Genomic DNA, 24,037 nt, shown 5'->3' on the forward strand with positions numbered 1-24,037 from the left:
TCAATTATTGTAAAATTCAGAGCATGTTGTTGCTCCCTGAACATTATGTAGCTCAGTTTCTCCTATAAGGTTTAATCACCTTTGAAAAAGAAGGCCTCTCCTCGTATTTGGGCCACAGCATCAAAGTGACTGGTACATCTGTCCAGAGCATCCTGCGCCACTCTGAGAGTTGGAGAAAAGAAATTCACAGTCAGATGGAAGAAGACGTTGCATTTCTTATAATGAAAAAATAAATCCATTTTTAATATAGACTTTTTGAGACATTATTTACTTCCATCCACGCAGCCATCTATCCTTCCATTTGTATCTGCTCATCCAGGTTCGGGTTGCGGGGGCAGCAGCCCAAGCAGAGAGGCCCAGTCACTTGGGCCAGCTCCTCAAGAGGAATCCCAAGGCATTCCCTGGCCAGCTGAGAGACATGTGGAGGAGCAACGGGTCTACTCCGAGTCTCTCCTGGATGACAGAGCTTCTCACCCTATCTCTAATGGAGAGCCCAGACACTTGTATCTGTATCCACGATCCTTTTCTTTTGGTCAATGCCCAAAGCTCGTGACCATGAGTGAGGGTAGGAACGTAAACTCAGCTGTCTCTTCACCACGACAGATCGGTACAATACCCGCAACATGCAGAGTTCAATCTCACTGGGAACAAACTCGACTTACTGCCGGCAATGCGGACCAAGCTCTGGCACCGGTCATATAAGGACCTAACAGCCCGTATCAAAGGGCCTGGTGCCCCATACTCCTAAAGTTCTCCCTACTGGGCCCCCCAAGAGATGGGGTCGAATGCCTTTTCCAAATCCTTATAACCAGGTGTGCACATAAGTGGTCCGCAGGTGCGCATGCGCTATCAAAATAAACAATGCGCAAATGAAATAAAGCTGTAGCACGCATTTGCGCACCTAAGATTTTGTGGAGGAAGAAAGACATTTCTGGAGCATTTTAAAGATGTCCAAGAAGCAAGCTTCATTAAGAAATTATTTTGGTGTTCCTCCGCCTCCAAAAAAACGTCAGACTGAGTCGGAACCGCAAAAGAAAAGAGTATTTGTGGAGAAGTGGCTGCAGGAGGTCGGCTGGCTTCAAACAAACGATGAACGCACAGAGATGTGGTGCAGATTATGTCGTGAAAATCCCACCCTGGCAGACAAAAACAGCGCCTTTTACATAGGCACTAAAAACTTCAATCATCCAGCGGTTGATAAACATACTAACAGCAGAGAACATCAGAAAGTTGTCCTCTGCTGTATGTGAACTGGAGGAAGCCAGTCAGGATAGTGAGGATGATGATGAGGATGATGGGAGTCTGTAGAAATAAAAACGGCATTTATGCCATTTTAAAAACTTCAGTGCTCTGAAATAGTAATTTTGTTAAGTGCTTTTTAATTCATTTCATTTGATTTTTGACATCACACAAGCAGCTGTTTACACATTGTGTTTTACATTCAGACAATTCAGTCAAGTTATTTGAAAATTAGAAGGTTTAAGTTAAGCTGGCAATATGTACCTGTTGTACTTATTGTTTTCAGTCAAAATTAAAATGTGTTGCATCATCAACGCGCTACTCTGTTTTGTTCTTATTGTGAGTTGGGTTAAGAATTAAGTGCATTAAAAAATGTGAGGACCAAGCAACAACCATAGGTTCTCCCCTGAGTACCAACCCAAAACTATTATGTGCACCCCTGCTTATAACACATGGAGATTGGTTTAGCGAACCCCCCCCCCCCCCCCCCACACACACACACCTCCCGGAAAAAGGGTAAATAGCTATAGAATGTGTTCTCTTTCTTTTCTAAAATCACCAGCTGTGTTTAGAAATGCTTTTGAACCGTCAAAAAAACTGGATTTCTTTTCCATCTTGCCTCCTGAGTTAACTCTCATCCTGCAGCATGTACACTGAACTTTAATTTTCACCAACGAGTTTGCCTACTCAGTTGTAAACATGCCATAAATTATTTTAGGAGACGTTGTTGTCTCGCACAAATGGGCAAAACACACTCTGTAAAAAAAGCTCTTTGTATTCAAAACCACACCTTTTCTTGACTTTCCAGGATTATTGTGGTTAAGACTGTCAAACCCCTTTTCATTATTCATAATTGATTCATTAATAGTTTGTGAGCAAAAGTTTTACTAGAGTTGCAAATGCATCTTTTTTCAGTATTAAACAAGGTTAATTAAATGGGGGACAATTACATTCTTTTGTTTAATGGCCTTTAGTTATTTGCATATAAGTGCTTATGATCAAGGGCGCAGATAGGATTTTCAAACTGGGGGGGACAAAGTTCCAATGTACCCTCACCCAAACACACACACACACACACACACACACACACACACACACACACACACACACACACACACACACACGCACGCACGCACACACACAAACACACACACACACACACACACGCACGTACACACACACACACACACGTACACACACACACACACACACACACACAAACTATTGCAAGAGCCTTGACTTGAGCTCAGTGAGTTTGTGTAATTTCATCCAATGGTTTACGTAAAAACTAACACTTTTATACACGTGTTTGAAGTCATTGTGCAATGGAACGCTGGCTACAAAGCTCTGCCTCATCAACACTATCCAAATCAGTCATTTGTTATTCTCCCAATATATTACGAACCAAAACCTCATGCTTTATGCAAAACATGTTTTATTTAAACATTAACTGATTTTCAGCATACCAATCTTTACAGAAAACATAAAAGCCCTACGTAAAAAAACAGCACATAAAATCTATTTAAAAAACGATATTCACGTATCACTTAGAGCAGTGGTTCCCAAACTTTTCAGCCTGACCAACAGATGTTCCTTCATATTTTTATGTTATTTAGAAATTTTCATTATATTTGGAAAGTTTTTATATATAAATATATAAATCTATTTTTAAATTTTATATTTACTATGAATTTTATGATTATGTGGAAAACTTTGACTTCCATATGTAACGCATCTGCCCTTTTTTACGTTTTACCTTGGCCCCCCAAATGCCTTGAAACAGCCCTGGGTGTGTGACTGAGTTTTGAAGGTGATCTGAATTGTATTAGATGTATAAATATTACCTGTGTATAACTTATTGTTTTAAAAAATGTGTAGTGGAGATACATCTACATACATTTGACTTTCAAGCTTTGGTTTCTTGTTTTCATGTAACTATTTTCCTGTCCTGTCCGTTTCTCATCTTCCTGCATCTCCTCTAAACTCTCCAGCGAAACTGCTGCCTGAATTCTTACTTTTTCACCTCATCAGTTACTTTTGAGCAGCTCAAAGGATCTCCTGACCGCAAAGCGGAGTGCGCGTTTGATGCTGCGTCGGTGAGGTGAAATCCCCGCAGCGCACGATGAGAGGAGCGCGTCAGGAACGATTAAAATACAGAGTACCTGAGGATTAAACATATATGAACGATCATGTGTTAATAATGACGTTTTGTTGGGCCACCTTGAGAATGTATCGTGCGCCGGACGCACCAACGATCAGCGGTCTGCAACAGAATCCCGCTGCGCTTAAGAGTCCATAAATACTGTAATATAGGTAGAAACTGGATATTTCCCTGAAAGATAACTAGCCCCCATAACTCAATCCCTGCTCCTGGATGAAAAACCTGACATTTTGATCAATGTAGCACCACCCCCCCCAGGACAGAAAGTGAAAAGTGGACATGTCCGGGTGAAAGAGGACGTATGGTTACCCTTATCTAATATTTGTGCTCTTCATGCTGTGCACATCTCCTCTTCTCCCCAACTGGGAGCCTCTCGGCGGGAGGCGTTTTTCAAGCTCTAAAAACTCCCAAACTTTGCTCAGCCTGAAAATTACACATCTCCACTATCTCCTGGTGTAAGGTAGTAACTTCATGAGGGATCGTATTTGTAGATGAGACTTGTTAAAGTCAGCAATGAGGCTTTGGCACTTATAACGAGTAAGTCCCAACACTGACAATAATGTATTGAAACTAGAACCAACATGCATAAACAGACAGATCGGTCCTGCCTACTTACACTGTTGGTCTTTTTTAAAAACGCAGTAATTGTTGTTCGTCTTTTTGCTTCATCCTGCATCCTAGCAGCAACCACTTTGGCGCCTCTGGAGTTGGTGTTTGTTTACGTCATGCTGCATTCAATGCAATTGGAAAAAGGAGCTTCAAGCGCTTAACCTCCGATTTTGTTTTCTTTCTGGCTTTAGTGCAGGGGATGGATCGGGGTCAATCTGAAACTGGGGGGGGGGGGGGGATCCCCCCCGTCCCCACCCTGTTTGCATGCCTTCTTATGATACCCAGTTGGACATTAGATGTTGTTAGCATGCATTTAATTTGATCTCTCTCACTTACTGCACTTCATCCATCTTTCTCTTCTGCCACTAACATCAAGTGAACCATTGCATCGACACAGGCAACCTAATTTGGAATCGGCATGTTCAGTTTTCCGGCTTCTTGATAATGCATTCACACACAAGGTCTGGCATTTCATTAGAAAAAGAGACCGTGCTAGAGATTTTTCTCCAAAAGGATTAGCTTTTGGTTCACTCTAATAGGTTCAAGATACTTAATACTCTTTTTTTTAAGAGTCCAGTAAAATGGCTAAGAAAGACAATAAATTTAGTAAGAAAAACAGTAACTTGGCAACTGGAGGTGAAATGAGGCTCGGTGCTAGAGCATTGCATTAATCATCTGTAATAACGGATTTGCTCTAATGTGGCTGAAATACTTCCCCGTGTGGGTAACACGTCATAGTCACCAGGACACGACCCACTGGTGACATCTGATGGTTGCTTAGAATTGTAATGCACCCTGTCCATTAATGACAAATGGTCCACTGAACTACTTAAAAGGGCCTACATGGAATCTGTCCTCTCTTGGTTTAATCTCCAATAATACAAATTCACTAATCATTTCCATGCTCCTCTTTTCATTTCTAACCATTTTAACTTGTTCTGTGTCTCCTTTCCATGATGCCTGGAGGTCAAGTGATGAGTTAATGCCCAAATGGTCACAAAATTTGGAAAATGACTTATTCAGTGTTGTAACCCATTAATTGTTGGCAGGAGCCCCATGCCTAGAAATATATCAGCATTATAATTTATTTTCATTCTGATGAGATGTTGGACCACAAAATCTGGGCGTTTAATGACTAACTGATGTGGTTTCCTGAAGTCAATCCTTACACTGCTTAGGTTCTCCAGGAGGTTATTTTTATTTTTATTTTATTTTTTCCATGTCCTGTCTGGCTGTGAAGCAAACAGAATTAATGTCTGAATGCTGGTGAAAAGCCTTACAGATTTTACTCTCAGGTGGTGCATCAAAGCATCAGCTTTAATGTCATGCCTGATACTTGAAACTTTATTGTTATTGTTTTTTGAATGCTTTGTAATTTCGACCGGACACGGAGACAGAGGTGAAAGAGAAAGGAAGAGACAAAAGGTGTGTGTGTGTGTGTGTGTGTGTGTGTGTGTGGGGGGGGGGGGGGGGGGGTCCCACGAAAATAAACAATCAATGATGAACAAGAGTCTGCTTCTAGACCAGGACAAACAGGAGCAAGCTATCACTGTGTCAACTTGAAGAAATGTAAAATTAACATTGTTTTACTGGACAATCACACGATAATAAATCACAGTGCATTTAGTGCCAACCACAGCCTTAAGACCTGTGTTGAACGTGCCCAAGTCCATACTTATGAGAGCACCATGTGAGCACCTGTGTGCGTACACGTGCTTGTATATGTAAGGTTTCTCTATAGGAGCGTCCAATAGAGTGTGTGAGGGGCCACAGATCTGCCCCCTAAAGATGCGTAGGAGATGGAGGGAGCTCCAAGTCCCAGAGATCCAGGAGCTGCCCCAGAGCACAGGGACCCCAAGGAGACCGCGACCAGAAAAGCTCCTGCCCCCCTCAAGAGGCGCAGAGGATCGCCCCGGGGGGCCACAACCAGCAGCCGGCAGAGTCCTGGGAGATATCAGCGACAAGCCCACAGGCCCACCTGCAGCCTCCCACCCCCTAGCTGGCCAAGCCCGGGACCCAGCAACCCGGGACCCAGGGGCGACCACCCCCGCCAGTGACCCAGCAGAGCCCAGGGACCCAGATTTCACCAGGCAGCCACCGGGATTGATCAGGCAGACACCAAACATCTTAAACCCCTTGACCCGGAAGCCACAAACACTCAGGCAGACCAAGGCACCACACTCCACACCAGGTGTGGCAGGGGGAGGGGAGATGAAGATGTATAGCATCAAAAGTCCCAGGAGAAGGGAGGAGTCAAAGGCCCCACCTGACATATACAGTCATACACAAACACAGTCACACACTCCCTCCCTCATGCTCACACATACACAAACAACCTAAGACTTACAAAAATGCACGCCGGACACCCACTCATGCTCCCCATACACACCCTATTCCCTCTGGTCCCGGCACTGCTGCCCATGGGGTACAACCATTACCAGTTCCCAGAGTTCGACCCTTTCTGCTGGGGTGCTGATGAGCAGGCTGCCCACCCAACACTAAGCAAAGCAACCCACCACCCCAGACCCCAACCAGATTGCCACATCTCCCTCCTAGCCTCCAGTCCCGGGAAGCCAAGTGACAACAGAGGTGTGCTAAGACCCCTAGTCTCCCTCCACCTGCTCCAATATAGTGTTAGTGCGTGTTGATGAGGTGTATTCAGTGGCTGTGGTGAGCGGGCAGTGTGGGCATTGTCTGGCCTATGCCAGCTGATGCCACCACACTACCCCACTTGCACCCAAAGCCCTCAGTGTCTAAGTGCAGTTTAAAATTGGAAGTGGGCACCGGCACTCAGGTTGAGGCTGAAAAATCCCCCTGTCAAATGCCGTTGAATATGCTCACTTCCAAGGCCCTAAGTGTGTGTTTGTGTGGAATGTCGTTGGTGGAAGTGCTTAAGGTGCAAATAAAATTGGGGGCAGGTTGCCACAGGAATGCGGAAATGGGTTTCATACCCGCAACCCCTGACTTGCCCACCCCCCAAGGTCCTATGTGCATGATTGTGTGATGATGTGAGGGAGCAGGAGGAGAAAAATGTGTGGGGATGGGGAGGAATGACTGGTTGGACTTGAGCCCTCCAGGGAGCCAGCTCGCCCACTGGCCCCAAAAGGCACCTCTGTTGCCAAAATGACACCAAGGACATGAAGACCCCAGCCCATCTTGCCAGGGCCCAAAGCAGCAGCATCACAGAGCCTCACGGAGTCTGAGGGCACCAACCCAGCCCCAACCCAGCAGAATATCTACTCCCATCCCTGCATTTGCACAACTTCCAGAATATATAAGACATAGGACATCCAGGTAAGGTTCGGTCCTCCCCCTCCTGGACATCCCCCTCCCCTGTTATGGAACAGCAGAGGAGCCAAGGTCCACCCTAGGCCCCTGAGCCCGGGCCAGGCACTGCCGCATGTTCCTACCTTCTTCCCGGCAGCATACTTGTCAGGACCCGGCCCTCAAGGCCCCGCCCAGATCCCCACACGGGGCCGGCCACCCCCACACCCCGAGCCCCCAGGCCCCCACCCAGACCCGCTCGGGGGCAATGCAGCTGCCAGGCAACAACCCATGGCCACCGCCAAGACCCCCAAGGGGCCCCACTCACAACCGCCAGTAGTCCATCCCCCGAGGCAACCCAAGCACCTCCAGAGGGGGGCAGCAGCCCCCAAGTCCCAGACACCCCTAGTGAACCCACCTCCAGGGAACGTCCGGATACTCCAAACTCAGACCCTCTACCCCATCACCCACATCTTCCCACAGGACAATATCAATGATCCCCCATCATCGTTATGTGATGGAACCGATCAAAGGAGCCCAGAGAGATTGATTTGAAGTGGAAGCAGAGGCTGTATCAAGTGCAATATGATCTAACAAAAGATTTCTATACTGGTTAATGCAAAGAGTATCTCTATTTTTCCAATTCATGAGGATAGTTATCTTAGCGATGCATATGGCAGTCAGAACCACGTGAACTAAAGATGTTTCAATCGGGCCATCGTCCAGGTTTCCCAGTAAACAATTAGAGGGGGAAGCTGGGATATGACATTTCAGACACTTTGACAGGTCTTCACATACTCTACCCCAAAATTCCTGGAGGGGTGGACAGGACCACAGTGCGTGGATGTAATTGTCAGCAATGTTGTTTGTGCAGTGTGTACAGGTGTCAGACGACACAAACCCCATCTTGAACATCCGATGACCTGTATAGTGTACTCTGTGTAAAATTTTGCACTGAATTAATTGTATATTGGGGTGTCTGATCATTTTAAAAGTTTTTAAACAAGTTTGGGACCAGAAGTTCTGGTCAAAGCTGACTGATAAATCCACCTCCCAGTTTTCAATAGGGATTGCTATTCTATCACCAATTTTGGACAGTGTCTTATAAACTTTAGACAGTTATTTGGGGGGTTTGAGATTATAGAAGTCTAATACCCTTGGTGGTGTTTGTAATTCTATTTTATTGAGCTTAAATTTTTGTTTGACTACAGATTTAATTTGGTGATAATCTTAAAAGCTATTCTTATCTATTCCAAATTGGGAGACTATTCTATTAAATGGAATGAAGTCCAATCCTTCATATATGTGTTCCAGGTATAGGATTCCTTTACTTTTCCAGTCGGGAAGGTTCATCATTTGGTTATTTTGCAAAATATCAGGATTATTCCAGATAGGTGTGCGTCTGCATGGTATTAGTGAAGACTCTGTCATTTTTAGATACTCCCACCATGCTGTCAGAGAGGTGCTGATACTAATAGTTTTGAAGCCTTCATGTTTTCTTATGCTTGAGCTAATAAATGGTATGTCTGAAAGCTCTATCGTATTGCAAAGTGTCTGTTCTATATCTAACCAGGACTCATCTAGTGGGTTATCTTGCAAACATCTTGGTATATATTGCAGCCTGTTGGCTAAGAAATAATAATAAAAGTTGGGCAGATCCAGTCCTCCTCTGTCTTTGGTCTTCTGAAGCGTTTTTGAGCTAATTCGTGGAGGTTTATCCTGCCAAAGGAATTTGGTGATTGAGGAGTCCAGAGATCTAAACCAGTCAGCTGGTGGCTTGTTTGGGATAATTGAAAATAAGTAATTTATTCTGGGTAAGACCATCATTTTAATCGTAGCAACCCTCCCCATGAATGATATCGGTAAGGATTTCCATCTCGCAAGATCATCTTCCACTTTCTTTAAAAGTGGGATGTAATTCAGTTTGGTTAGATCTGCCAACTTGGGAGAGATATTAATTCCCAGGTATGTGATATTCCCTGACTCTAATTGTGTATTAAGCAAATTTACAAATGAGAAATTAATCAGTAGAACTGTGGATTTTAACCAGTTTATAGAGTAATCTGAAACTCTTGAAAAATAGTTTATCAGTTCTATTGCTTGGGAGAGAGAGGATTCAGAATTCCAGAGAAAAGGTAAAACATTATCTGCATAAAGACTGATCTTATGTTCTATTTTCTTACATTTAATGCCTTTAATATCTGTTGTTTGCCTAATTGCTGCTGCTAGTGGTTCGATAAAGATAGCAAATAGTGAGGGGGAGAGTGGGCATCCCTGCCTGGTCCCCCTCTGAAGACAGACGCTAGCTGATATTTGGTCGTTCGTCCTGACACGTGCCGTTGGCGAACTGTATAATGTTTGTTGCCAGTTTATGAAGATGTTCCCAAAACCAAATTTATGTAAAGTTGCAAATAAGAACTTCCAGTTAACTCTATCAAAAGCCTTTTCTGCATCTAGAGATAATATACTAGTTTCTATGTTTCTACCGTAAGAGAAATCTATCAAATTAAGTAATCTATGTGAGTTTGTGGATGACTGTCTACCCTTAATGAAACCAGTTTGGTCAGGGTGTATTATGAAGGGGGTTACCTTCTCTAATTATTTTGAGATCAACATTAATAAGAGAAATTGGGCGATAGCTGGTAGGAAATGCAGGGTCTTTGCCTGGTTTTAACAAGAGACTAATATTGGCTGTAATCTGCCGCTCTTTTCGATTTCCCTCACCATTCCGAAGAATGTTGGAGCCAGAATGATCCAGAATTCTTTTGTAGAACTCTGCTGGGAACTCGTCTTGACCTGGAGCTTTCCTATTAGGCATGAATTTAAGGGCTTCCTGGAACTCAACTGATGTTAGTGGCGAGTCCAGGACTGTAGCTTGGCTGTCTGATAATTTAGGAAGTGTTATCCTGTCAAGGAACTAATTGATCTCGTTATCTGATGGGTTTACCTGTGGTGAGTACAAAGTTTGGTAAAAGTCTCTGAAAGTGTTGTTTATTCATTCAGGATCATAAACTATATTCCCGGTTAAGTCTTTAACAGCAGATATGGTGGTTTTTTTCTTTATTTATTTTTTAACTGGTTGGCTAAAAATTTACCTGATATATTACCAGGAGGTTAGTTAAACCCACAGACAAAGTTTCAAAGTTAATTAAATTAACACAAAATCAGATCAGCCGATCAGTGAAAACAACTGAGTGGAGAATGTTGAGACTCAAAGTGCAAGAGAATGAGAACAGAACCTTCAACGGTGGAACAAACTGAATTGGTGATTTAGTCAAACAACAAAAAAGAACTGAAATTGACAAAATGAATAAATGATCTAAAGCAGAATTTTTCAACCCAACCTAACCTCATAAAAAAGCAGACATGAAAGATCAGGAGGTACTCTACTTTATATTTTATCATTTTAGGATGACAAGCTTTATTATGTAATGTGTGTTTGGCAGGGTTGGTGAAGAGAAGAGGGATCAGGAGGAAGACGTGTATGCAGACGTTTAGTGTTTGACCGCTAGACACTGAATTATTTGCATTAGGCTAAAAGTACACCCAATCTCTTACTTACAGGAGAGTGGATCTGTTTTCAGGAAGGTCTAGGAGAACAGGAGGCTCAGGGGTCTGCGAGGGATTGCCTGGCTGATTTGTGTGCGACACAAAGTCTCTGACACCTGGGGAAGTCAAGTAAATGTAGTTAAAATAAAGTGATTAAAGGGCCATTTGTGTTGAATTTACTTAAATAGGTCAACACCATCAAACGTCACTGTCCACAGATATCCATGCGTCTTTTACACTAGTATTCTTTTTAGATATACGTTCACAGAAGGTTCTGTGTATGCAACATTAGGCATATATGGGTCTGATTATAAAATTGTTCTAAAAACGGCTATGTTCTAACTTAATTTGATTTATGGAACAATAGAGTGCATCTGCTTGGGGAAAAGAGTGGACATGCAGAGAGAAAAGAGGCAAATAACACAATTAAAGGGGTTGTTTAGCCATTTGGAACAGTGTGCGGGGGAAAAAAATGACAATTGGTTTTTGATGCATTGAAAAAAAAGTGTATTAAAGGTGCATTATGTAGAAATCAAGTAAAAATGATATCCTGTGGTAAAAGTTGGTAAAACTTTAAACAACTCTGGAGCTTTTTGCCGGCCGTCGTCAAATTGCATTTATCGGTGCTGCAGCTTTAGCTTGCAGGAGACACGGCAATCCCACACTCACTGATGGTAAACAGTTATAAATAATAGTATATAGTTATGTCCCTCCTTCCTTACTTTGAAAGGAGAAAAACTGACAATATCAACAGCCAGCTGGATATGAAATATGTTTCAGCATAACCTTATTTCCAAAATGACTGAGACACTTTTTCTTACTTTAAAATTCTCACTAAATTCATACATACTGCAACTTTAAAATGGTTTAAATTTTAATAAAGTGAAAATAATTCATGCAATGTTACTTTAACAACATTTACATCACAGTTCATTTCACATTACACTGAACTCTATAGTTATCTATAAGTGTAAATATCTCAAACAACAGATTTGTGCATCTTGCATTTGGTCGGGCTTATATTGGTTTGAATAATTGAACCCACAAACAGAAAAACAGCCCCCAGAATTCCTGTAATTTACTATTTAAACAGCAAAAATCAGTGAGTATTGTGTTGTCACCATGTCTGTTTGATTGATTGTAAGTGTGGTTGGTGTTCTTCATTTAAACTCATCCTCCTCTTTATCGCTGTCCTTCAGCGTTCTTTCCAACATTTCATTCACCTTTTCATTGTCATTAATTTTGCCCCTGCACACTCCTACTCTCTACAGCAGATGAGGAGGTTACATACCATAAAGAGGTCCAATTAACTCCCTCCATGTTTTCATTAATCAATAACTCGAACCCACAGAAGTCAACTCCTCCCTCTTGTTTCACACATCCAAACACTCAGAAGGGAAGGGGAGGCATTTTACCGTAGAGCTGCCAGACACGAATTTTGTCCTCGTACGGTAGATCATATTTCAGAGGGTCTCCCACAGGTCCTTGGTAGTATGGTCTCATGATGGACTCCATAGCCGACGTGTGGACCAGACCGATGGCGTGACCAAACTCATGGACTGCAACCGCAAACAGATCCATGCCGTGAGAGTCTAAAAGAGGCACAGAAAGCAAGAATGAGAATTTATTACACTATCTAATTTTTGCTCGGAAACAAGGTTTTTATGTTTTAAATCTACAACATCTCAAAATGGTTCACAACTAGGAGGTTTTCATTGCTTTAAGACCTACGACACAATTCGCCTCTTTTATAAAGCATGACATACTTCCACTGAGGCTTAACCTTTGCTTTATCACCCCCAGCTTTGATGGATATCAGAAGGTGGCTTTTGTTTGACGTCTATAGGTTGCGAGCAAAAAAAAAAAAAAAGACATGACAGACAGCTCTGGTGGCTGCAAGAGCAGTGCTGTGAGATAACTACGGCAATACTGGCTGAGCCTCTGGGCTGCCAATCAAAGCCTGAGTGTGGAGAGATACCCAAAGAGGCTGAAGGCCATTAGAGCATATTTTTATGGACATTCGGCTAAAAAGAAAAACAGCTTCCAAAACATTAGAGTTTATAAATGCAAGGCAAGACAAAACCTGGGATGGTGAGATTTGCACATGTGAGGGTAAGCATTTGGAGCCAAGCTAGCTAAGAGCTCCATGATGGCTCAGATCAAATCTGCATTCAGTTAACCTCATCTTGGCCTCGTACTGGGAACATTTCAGGGCGGTGCTTCGTTGAAAGCTAAGAACCAGTGAAGAGGTGCAACTGTGCTTACGACACTAGGGATGTTCAAGGGCCAAATGGCAGTTGTAATTTAAAGACGTGTAAGGCGATGAGAGGAAATGTGGACTGAAGGACAGAACAAGGAATCCAATGTATTTCATCTCAGGTTATCAGCAGAACTGGGCAGAACTTGAAGAACATTTATGTGGATGAACAACAATAAAAATCATCAACAGTGTGATCTCTGTGGATAGTTTCTGAATCGTAAATTCAGGGTATCCTCTCATTATTTTGACATATCACCAATATGCCTTTAGGGCAGGGGTGAAAATAACATGCTGTACTGGCCTATAAGTTGGTTGACATGACAACTGAAGTGAGTGTGTGTGTGACTGTGCAGGGAGAGAGAAAAAGAGTATAGAGTACAAGAAGGCTTTAGCATTCATATGTTTTACTTTTTTCAGTTTTTCCTTTTGGTGGTGCGACTACTGCCACTGAAACTTGTTAACTTCAATAAAGCAAAAAGAATGGGAACAGCTGAATTGTTTTGTTAGTTAGTAAAAAGTTATAAGACATCTGGTGATCTACCAGCACACCTTTATGAACAACGTAGGGTCACTTCTTTTGAGGTCACAGTCTGATGTTTACACAACCCGATAAAATTAGGTCAAACAATTTAGTTAATGTTTGATTAGGGCAGTGTATTAAACAGTAGACGGAAAGAACTGGGAACACAAAGAGCAACGGGCCTTCCTGTGCGTGTGTGAGATGGCTAGTACTGTAACCCTGGATTACTCAGAATATTCACATCCAGGTTTCTGTCGTATCCCACTGCTTTTTAGAATGCTTAGAGTAGGTTAGACTATGTGTGAAGTAAGACATTAATGTCAGTCATTCAGGTCCACGTGAGACATCAGTTAATGGTGATAGTCTTGTCCTCCTTTTTCTCCTATTACAGTAGTAAATTACATTTTCATCCAACCCACCAAGCAACTCAAAACAAGAGTAAACATCTACAGGAGGAAACTGCAGCAGATTATAGCACATATTTTAGATGCATTGAACAAAAGGCATTGTTACAACAAACAGTGAACCAAACACACATTTATTTTCTTTTGTTTAAAGTTTAAATGATGGATGACTCATAAAACAATGGTGCTTTGTCAGACAGGTATACATCCTCTATAATTAAGAAAGGTACGAAACATTTACTTTCATCTGTCAAACTTTGCATTTAAGCTACAGGAGAGGTTCGTGACTGCTCTGATTGGTTTAAAAATGGTGGGTGGAACCACTCATAGACATGAATGCGTAGACGCCCCATTGGGCGCTGGAGAGCCTAACAGCATTGCTGCCATATTGAGTGGGTCTCCTCACTCTCCAAACCCAACGGAAGTCAGTCAATGCAGAGTGAGCAACTTTGCCTGTTTTTTGTGCAGCCTGCGGTTGCAACAACCAGCGCACTATTGAAAGCAGATCATGTGGGACTTTTCTGGGCCGTTTCTAGACTACCTGTTGATATTTTAATTTTGAGGTTTTTAATTAGTGTAAGTAATTATAGTTAGATTTTAGCTATCATGCCATATTATTTGTCTGATTTTATGAAAAAGCATAATATAATGTGTTTTTTAGTTTGATTAAACACCTTCCTCAGCAGAAATGAATGCCATGGGGGTGAATGAAGACTCATCTAAGATGGCGGCTCCAAAAGACAGTGCCAGTCCATAGAGCGCCTATGGCCCAATCCCAATACTCGCACGGTGCCCTATGGTCTTCAGCAAAGTGCAGTTGGAGGAAGAGTGCAGTAAGGTTTTGAGTGCATAGTAGACAAGTGTGCCAATAATTGCCAAATTGGGACATCATCAACTGCAACGCATGCCGGCCACTGTTTGTGTTACTGTTTTAAAAATCTTTATTAACAACTTTCAAACAAACAAGCAATTTCATGACAAAATTTACATTCATTGCTGTTCACATTAAATCTTAGTCTAAAACATTCAGAGCATGAATAGAACAAGCATTAATCGTCTTAAAATGAACTTCTTTCATTTGAAAATACATATTTTCAGAAAATGAACTTGAGCCATCATTGTCCTGCCTTCACAAAATTCCCATGCAGCAATGGATTGTGGGTAATACCCTTTACTTGCAGACTTGGGCCAAATGTGGATCAAGGGTGTTAAAGAGGCATGGTCAACTTCCGCACTTTGGGACACTGGAATGCACAATTGAGGGGCACAAGGAAAGAAACGCAATCATTGGGATTGGGCCTAAGATGTCTGTGGAACCACATATTGTAGCTAGACACAGGAAGTAACAAAGAAGTGGTTTGAGCATTATTTCAAAAAGGGACCAAAAAAATCAGTTCTATAGATGCCAGTATTTATTTTAATTGATGGGATTATCAGAATCTGGGAGTAAAAAATATCTGACAAAAATGGCATCGACTTTAACTTAGTCTCATTATTAGTTTTTCTGTAGTCAGTTTACATAATGATTGTAAAGAATGTTTGATTAGCATTTTATTTTCCAACAGCATCTAATAAATCTATTTTATAATATCTAAACTTTATCAGACCAGTGAGACTGCTAAACCTTTAACCAATAACGCAAGGATGGTATTACTCATATGTACTGGATTATTGGAAAGAAGAGTGAAACCTAAATCTTTTCCCTCTCTCCAGTAAAGCTCAAAATTTGATATTGATATTCCTCGGGAAGAATGGACTTGACTCATGATTTTTTTAATGAAAAGGAGTCCAGGGAAATTAAATAACTGAGTTCTCAGTTGAAAATATTTGAAATCCAGCAAGCCTCTACAAATTAAACCCAAACTTAAAGTCAAAATATTGAACTCTTATTTTTAATTCAAAAACTGAGGAAAAAAGGTCTGTCATATGTAGAATGGAGTAAACTCATACAATGGTGGCATTATTTTAGAAAAATCAATACCTGCTTTAGGTAAATGGGACAATAGCAATGAAAATGCAGATCTAATCTAATATTTTACCATGAAAGAATGCAATGCATGCATTCTCAAACTCTAACAATAAACTTGTAGGTCTAGAAGATCACTCAAAGCAGTTTTTCTCTTAGCTCAACTTGATTTATGTGAGTATAATTACTCTGATGATGACCAGGTGGCCCACAAGGCAGTGATGATGTCCGCAATTTAACTGGGAGTTGAAAAGCTGGAGCTGTGCCTGAAGTCCCACCTGATGGTGGCTGATGGTGTTCCAGTGAGACATGCATGATCAGGTTTGCTGCTGCTTTCAACTTTTCAGATCAAATACAATTACAACTTAGGCAACTAAAATTCTTTTAAAACCTCAAGTAAGCTTTAATTGATTTGATTTTCCATTTAAGAGGTTGTTGAATAAGAAATAAACTAAAACAATGTTTGTCTAAACCTAAAATGCATTTGATTCATGAAGAAGCAGCAAACTGTCAAAGACAAATAAGCTATTAAAATAATCAATTATATGTATATACGTGTCGAAAATTACACATTGAGCTTCAAAATTTGTGCCCCAATTATCAATAAATATAATCAAGCCACTCTCCTAATAAAAGCTGCAGAGCCTGGGCTTTAGGACCGTACACATTTTTTACATGCTCCAAACACAACTAAAACTCCAATTAAATACATCACCACAAATCACTCTTTAAGCAAAAAAGAACAAAAGGAAAGTAAAATTAAATAAAAGCAAGTGTCTTTATCCATATGAACACATTACAGCGGGAGGGACAACCATTCACACAGCACTCATCTTGTAACTCTCAGCAGAGAGTTGTGTGAACGTAAACTGAACTCGTTCGTATTTTGCCCGATGAACGTAAAAGTGAGTGCGTTCGTCCTGGCATGCGTGAACGGGTTTATGAACGGGTTCTTTCGCTGTTCCAGCTCCAGATCTCCACTGAGCTTTTCCGGAGCTAAAGCCTAGCTAAAACATCCTGTTAACCACAGACTTTATAAAAAGTAGAACCCGCAAATGTGGCCAACCATAGGCAGTAGCGGTTGGTGCGGCGTCTACTCTTCTTCTACGTCTATGCTGTGTGCAGGAGTCAAAGTTCATTCAGAAAAATTGAAACAGGACTTAACTGAAAGATTATACATTGTTTAATGTTTTGCACTTTTAATATTGCACTTTGAGTTTGCTACCTCAGCCTGCTTCCTAAGCTTGTTTAATAATTTCCCATTAAAATACTGTTCAAATAATGTTTCCCTCATGTTATTGAGAATTTACGGTAGGGTAAAAACTGCAGCTGGGTATGAATGTGGACCGAACAGGTGCCAACAATTTCATAAGTTATATATATATATATATATATATGAGAAAAAAGAACTGAACTAGTTAGTTTTTGGAACAGTGAACTTAGTTCAAAAATTTTTTAAATTATGAACTAAGAAACGAACCAGTCCGTTTTTAAATGTATGAACTGAACTTTGAACTGAACTTTCCAACAATGCTTCAGGGCGATGTTATTAATCAAGATTAATTAATTACAAAGCCTCTGGTTAATTTGATTAAACACTTAAATGAGTCTCATCCCTAATATTTGTATTTTGTTTCAGCTAGCTTGTTTCAGTTGGAGCTCAGAACCTCCATGACATCTTCCTGCATTAGATATTGCTCCCATTAGGCTTCGTCTTCGTCTTCCTCCGCTTATCCGGGTCCGGGTCGCGGGGGCAGAATCCCAATTAGGGAGCTCCAGGCCGTCCTCTCCCCGGCCTTGTCCACCAGCTCCTCCGGCAGGACCCCAAGGCGTTCCCGGACCAGATTGGAGATGTAACCTCTCCAACGTGTCCTGGGTCGACCCGGGGGCCTTCTGCCGGCAGGACATGCCCGAAACACCTCCCTGGGGAGGCGTCCAGGAGGCATCCTGACCAGATGCCCAAACCACCTCAACTGGCTCCTTTCGATCCGGAGGAGCAGCGGTTCTACTCCGAGTCCCTCCCGAATGTCCGAGCTCCTCACCCTATCTCTAAGGCTGAGCCCGGCCACCCTACGGAGGAAACTCATTTCGGCCGCTTGTATCCGCGATCTCGTTCTTTCGGTCATTACCCAAAGCTCATGACCATAGGTGAGGATTGGGACGTAGATCGACCGGTAAATCGAGAGCCTGGCTTTCTGGCTCAGCTCCCTCTTCCCCACGACAGATCGGCTCAGCGTCCGCATCACTGCAGACGCCGAACCAATCCGCCTGTCGATCTCCCGATCCCTCCTACCCTCACTCGTGAACAAGACCCCGAGATACTTAAACTCCTCCACTTGAGGTAGGACTTCTCCCCCGACCCGGAGGTGGCAAGCCACCCTTTTCCGGTCGAGAACCATGGTCTCAGATTTGGAGGTGCTGATCCTCATCCCAGCCGCTTCACATTCGGCCGCGAACCTACCCAGCAAGAGCTGAAGGTCAGAGCTGGATGAAGCTAGGAGGACCACATCATCCGCAAAAAGCAGAGACGAGATTCTCCTGCCACCAAACTCGACACACTCCACACCACGGCTGCGTCTAGAAATTCTGTCCATAAAAGTGATGAACAGAACCGGTGACAAAGGGCAGCCCTGGCGGAGTCCAACCCTCACTGGGAACAGGTCCGACTTACTACCGGCTATGCGGACCAAACTCACGCTCCTCTGGTAAAGGGACTGAATGGCCCTTAACAGAAAGCCACCCACCCCATACTCCTGGAGCGTCCCCCACAGGATGCCCCTGGGGACACGGTCATAAGCCTTCTCCAAATCCACAAAGCACATGTGGATTGCTTGGGCAAACTCCCATGCCCCCTCCATCACCCTTGCAAGGGTATAGAGCTGGTCCACAGTTCCACGGCCAGGACGAAAACCACATTGCTCCTCCTCTATCTGAGATTCAACTATCGATCGGACCCTCCTCTCCAGTACCTTGGCGTAGACCTTTCCAGGGAGGCTGAGGAGTGTGATCCCCCTATAGTTGGAACACACCCTCAGGTCACCCTTCTTAAAGATGGGGACCACCACCCCGGTCTGCCACTCCCTAGGAACTGCCCCCGATGACCACGCAATGTTGTAGAGACGTATCAACCATGACAGCCCTACAACATCCATAGCCTTGAGATACCCAGGACGAACCTCATCCGCCCCCGGGGCTCCGCCGCTGTGTAGTTGTTTGACTACCTCAGCAACTTCTGCCCCCGAGATCGGACAGTCCATCCCCAGGCCTCCCAGCTCTGGTTCCTCCTCGGAATGCGCATTGGTGGGATTGAGGAGCTCCTCAAAGTATTCCTTCCACCGTCCGACTATAGCCTCAGTTGACGTCAGCAGCTCCCCATCCCCACTGTAAACAGTGTGAGCGAGTTGCTGCCTTCCTCTCCTGAGGCGCCAGACAGTTTGCCAGAACCTCTTTGGAGCCGATCGATAGTCTTTCTCCATGGCCTCACCAAACTCCTCCCACGCCCGAGATTTTGCCTCGGCAACTGCCACTGCTGCACCCCGCTTGGCTATCCGGTACTTGTCTGCTGCCTCCGGAGACCCACAGACCAGCCACGCCCTGTAGGCCTCCTTCTTCAGCCTGACGGCTCCCCGAACCTCTGGTGTCCACCAGCGGGTACGGGGGTTGCCACCACGACTGGCACCGGCCACCTTACGACCACAGCTAGCAACAGCCACCTCGACAATCGCAGAGTGGAACAAGGCCCACTCGGACTCAATGTCCCCCACTGCTCTCGGGACGTGGTCAAAGCTCTGCCGGAGGTGGGAGTTGAAGACCGTCTTGACAGGTTCTTCTGCCAGGCGTTCCCAGCAGACCCTCACTATGCGTTTGGGTCTGCCAGGTCTACGCGGCATGTTCCCTTGCCATCTGATCCAACTCACCACCAGGTGGTGATCAGTTGACAGCTCCGCCCCTCTCTTCACTCGGGTGTCCAAAACATACGGCCGCAGGTCAGATGATACGACTACAAAATCTATCATCGACCTGTGACCTAGGCTGCCCTGGTACCAAGTGTACCGGTGGGCATCCTTATGTTCGAACATGGTGTTCGTTATGGCCAAACTGCGGCTTGCACAGAAGTCCAATAACAAAACACCGCTCGAGTTCAGATTAGGTGGGCCGTTCCTCCCAATCACACCCCTCCAGGTCATTAGGCTGATTAGAGAAAAAGGCCTCACATTGAGGCTTGTTGTCTTACAATTTTTCATTGATTCTTTGGCCTTGAGTTATTTTTCATGCTGCTTTAAACACTTTGCTGTAGATCCTCTGCTTGCAAAATGAAAAACAAAGTCCATATTGGACCCTTTAACTACAAACAGCCCCATCTCCAACACCATCTCTCTTATCCTGCAGAAAGTCATCTCCGCACGACAGATGTTGTTTATGAATAACGTTGTTTTTAACAGCTTCCAGTCTTTGTTGAAATCAGCTCGTCATCCATAGACCATGATTGTTTGGGTGACTAATGACTTGTTGATTAATACTGAAGGAGGAGACAATCTTTTTTTTTTAGTTCTTTAGGATCTAAGAGCTGCCTTTGTTGGTCGATCACGGCGTCCTCCTGAACCGTTCAGAGTCCAGAGCTGGAGTAAAAAATGGTGTCCTTAATTGGTGAAACAAAGAACTTCATACCTCCTCAACAGAATCATTTCATTGTCTCAGCAGATTTGGAATATACCACAGAGATCAGTCCCGTGTTATTATAATAACATCAAGGTTGTCTGAATTTGAAACTTAAATGGCCGTTTTATCACGTTTTATTACTCATTGAAAAGCATGGATGTAATTAATGATGGTTAATAGTGGGCTGGTTTCTTTTCAGTGGCCCAGAAAACTTTATTTGTAGACTATTATATTGTTATGCCTTTCCTGGAGTAGAATCAGGTAATTATTAACAACCCGTCCGTTTTTTTGTGGCAACTTGACAAAATGTCAACAGTAGAAAAAGGGTCAACTATAACCAATAAATCATGTTTTTAAAGCTACTTGAATCAATACTTTGATATAACCAATATACTGTAGGATGTTTTAGTGGTGTCTAAGAATGTCTGCAATCCTACGGAGATGTATTAAGATTTAGGGCAGACTAACCCTAGCCACCTCCATGGCTGAATGTAAAATAGGTGTGTGTGTGTGTGTGTATAGGGAACCTCAGTCACCTCCCTTTGTGGTCAGCTCATGGGCCCCCTGAACAAAATTAATGGCTGCAAATAAATGGGGCTATGAAAAAGTGTTTTCGCATTTGGCCCAGTCCAACCCGGTCTTGGTAGCATCAGTCCTGCCCTGCAGGTTTGGTTCACACAACCTTCTCAGAAACATGGAAATCTCCAAGCAGCTGGGTGGGGCAAAAGACGCACGGAGAATTCTATGGTGTCCTCCCTGTTAGTAAACAAAGACAGCTGTGAGCAGTGCTTCTTTTAGAGACTCTAGGGCAGGGGTCGGCAACCTGTTCCCATCAAAGAGCCATTGTTATCCATTTCCCACAGTAAAGAAAACACTGGGAGTCGCAGCCGCCGCGGCATTGTGGGCGGGGCCTAGAGAGCGGCTTTAACCGATCACAACAGGTGACAGCAACCAATACCATTCACTCATGTACCTCAAAGTTATCTTTCAACAGCAGATAATTAATGAAACAGTTTGTATAAAATTGATCCAAAAGTTGTAGCCCGTCTGTGCTACATTTCGATATTTTTCACCCTGCTAGTGGTTTTAATAGTTGAGCAGGTGACGCTTTTAGAGGCGTCACACATAACTGTTCAGAATACAAATCCAGGCTCTGTCTCGTTGGACTGTTGTAATTAAACATTGTACTGAACTAAACTTTGCATTGTTCAAAAGGTAAGAAAAGGATCCAATCAATTAGTTTCTTTCCCTCTCATTTACACTGATGGAGATAACGGCGCAGTGTGCCTGGCTCTGGTGTTAATCAGGTTCAATGTTTCTGTTGGCAACAATCTTCACAAGAAGGTAAAACAGTTAAATGACAGGGTTCAGACTGACCGGATATTTCCCGTATTTGATTGTTTATTTTGACGGGGAAGTCTCAAGCCTGCAGATGCACTGACATTTTAATCGTTATGCACATCGTGGAGGTAGCTATATGAATCAGGAAAAGATTCCCATCAGAACATCTGAGATGGACACTGAGCTCAGCGCTGCTCACTGTCAGCGCATGCGTAAGGTGGACAGCGAGCTGAAGATGTGTAGATCGGGGGCTTGGAGCGCATTGCAGAACCAGAACCATCCAGGAAGATTCTGTGTTTTCTAAACCCAGACTCTCAGAGACTTGTCACTAAAAATGTTCCCTGATTATGAATCTTTGGCTGAATAGCGCTTGATCCTGTCTCCAACACTGAGACGCATCCATGAGCCTGTCTGAGGAACAGTCCAGAATCTCATCCTCTTTAGCTCAGAAAGCACCTACAGAGACATTTGATTACACACAAGCAGGTGGCTTGCTCAGGTTTACGCAGACAATCTTTAAATTTAGAATTGGCTACAGACAAAAAATGAATGCAGTAAAATAAAATACAATGTAATTAAATATTCATTAATTAGTTTACAAGCAGAGAGCTGCATCAGATGGATGAAAGAGACGCATGCGGCTACAGAGCCGCGGGTTGCCGACCCCTGCTCTAGAGGCTAGAGTCTAGCCTCTTTTAGAAAAGAATGCCACCATTTTGCCGCAACGCTGAGCCGGCATCAGGGAGCCTTAGGTTGTTTATAAGTGGTCAAACTGTGGTGGATATGTTGCGCAATTGTGTCATTTTTACAAAAGATTACGCAATGGCGGCATAAAGGAGGCATGGGGGTGATCTCTGCACTGCAGCAGACTTCTGTTTATCTTGGACATAACTTGCTTTTTGTTGTGATCCAAGCCTTCTAACTCCTTAAGTTTTGTAAGCAACTCCTAAAGGTGCCTGTCCTTCACAGTCTCTGGCAATCTGACCTCCAGCTCTAACGGGGAAAATCTCCAAGAGTGCTGCATTGCTCCAAATGATCATCTCAGCTGATTCTGTTTACAAAAGAGAAACTTAGGCCCCTTTTTGCTTCATTTTCAATATAGTTGCTGGTCAGAGCTTGGCAGTAACTCCCCACATGATGACGACACCACCCTCTGTTGTGCCAAGGTGCAATCGCCTTTTATAAGACAGACACTCACCGCAATATTACTACCAAGGGAAGCAGAACAAATGCTGCAAAATTGTGGTGCGTTTAGAAGACACAGTGTTGTGGCAATATTACACTGATTTGACGGCATGGTGTGTCTTGTAAGGAAGGAAGGACTTTGCTTCCTGCTCGTTCTCTCCCAGAGACTGCTGTGTGCTCCTCACAGCAGTTTGTCCTTGTGCTGCTGCAGCTGGAGCAGTAACTCTGAGCTGCTGTCAGGAGATGTTTACTCCACAGTATCCAGAAAGATAATGAATCACGCATGCGGGAAGTCCATGCTGGCTGATTCATTTAGCTGTCATCTGTCATGTAACTTGAGATTCATCAGCTTGCAAAAATTAATAAAATGACTACAAATCAGACGCTGCATATTTGACGTCACCACATAATCTCTCCCCGGCGGAGCTGCTACTTGGCATGTGGCCAGATTTATAGTGATTTTCTCCACTTTAATTCTCCTTCTGTCGTGCTGGAAGAAGGATTAGAAGGTCGCTGAACTCAGCCACTTTTCTTCTCTTTTTTGTGTCTGTGTAACCCCCTCTAGGCCAGGCAGTGAATACTAAGTCCGTCCACAGAGCCAAAGTGCGTGAATAAAACACAATCAGACTTTACTTTCCAGAATAAACGTGTTTACTAAAAAACAAGATTTAATATCAATTAAGGTATTACCTTTATATGTATATTTATATATTTTTATATATTATATTTTTATAGTATTATTATAATTACTAAACATAACACCAAGTATAACAAATGGAAAAAAAAAACACAAAATAAATCCCGTGATTTCCAGAGTCCACAATTATTTTATAAGAGATCTCCTTTGACAGTCCAACCAACAGTCCTAATCTCTTAGTAT

At 43.2% G+C, this 24,037-nt stretch overlaps 1 protein-coding gene across 1 annotated transcript in view; it reads right to left on the reverse strand.

Annotated features, from left to right (window-relative positions):
- The window catches only part of LOC107395414 (matrix metalloproteinase-17), a 197,803-nt gene that overhangs the window by 16,441 nt on the left and 157,325 nt on the right, over nucleotides 1-24,037 (reverse strand). The window contains exons 5-7 of the mRNA XM_054744882.2: nucleotides 12,238-12,414; nucleotides 10,836-10,938; nucleotides 80-162 (exon numbers count right to left, since the gene is read on the reverse strand). Of these exons, the coding sequence (XP_054600857.2) occupies nucleotides 80-162; nucleotides 10,836-10,938; nucleotides 12,238-12,414 (363 nt within the window). The remainder of the gene's footprint in view (nucleotides 1-79; nucleotides 163-10,835; nucleotides 10,939-12,237; nucleotides 12,415-24,037) is intronic.

The sequence above is a fragment of the Nothobranchius furzeri genome, chromosome 6 (genome assembly GCF_043380555.1).
Source record: "Nothobranchius furzeri strain GRZ-AD chromosome 6, NfurGRZ-RIMD1, whole genome shotgun sequence".
In the NCBI taxonomy this organism is placed as follows: Eukaryota; Metazoa; Chordata; class Actinopteri; order Cyprinodontiformes; family Nothobranchiidae; genus Nothobranchius; species Nothobranchius furzeri.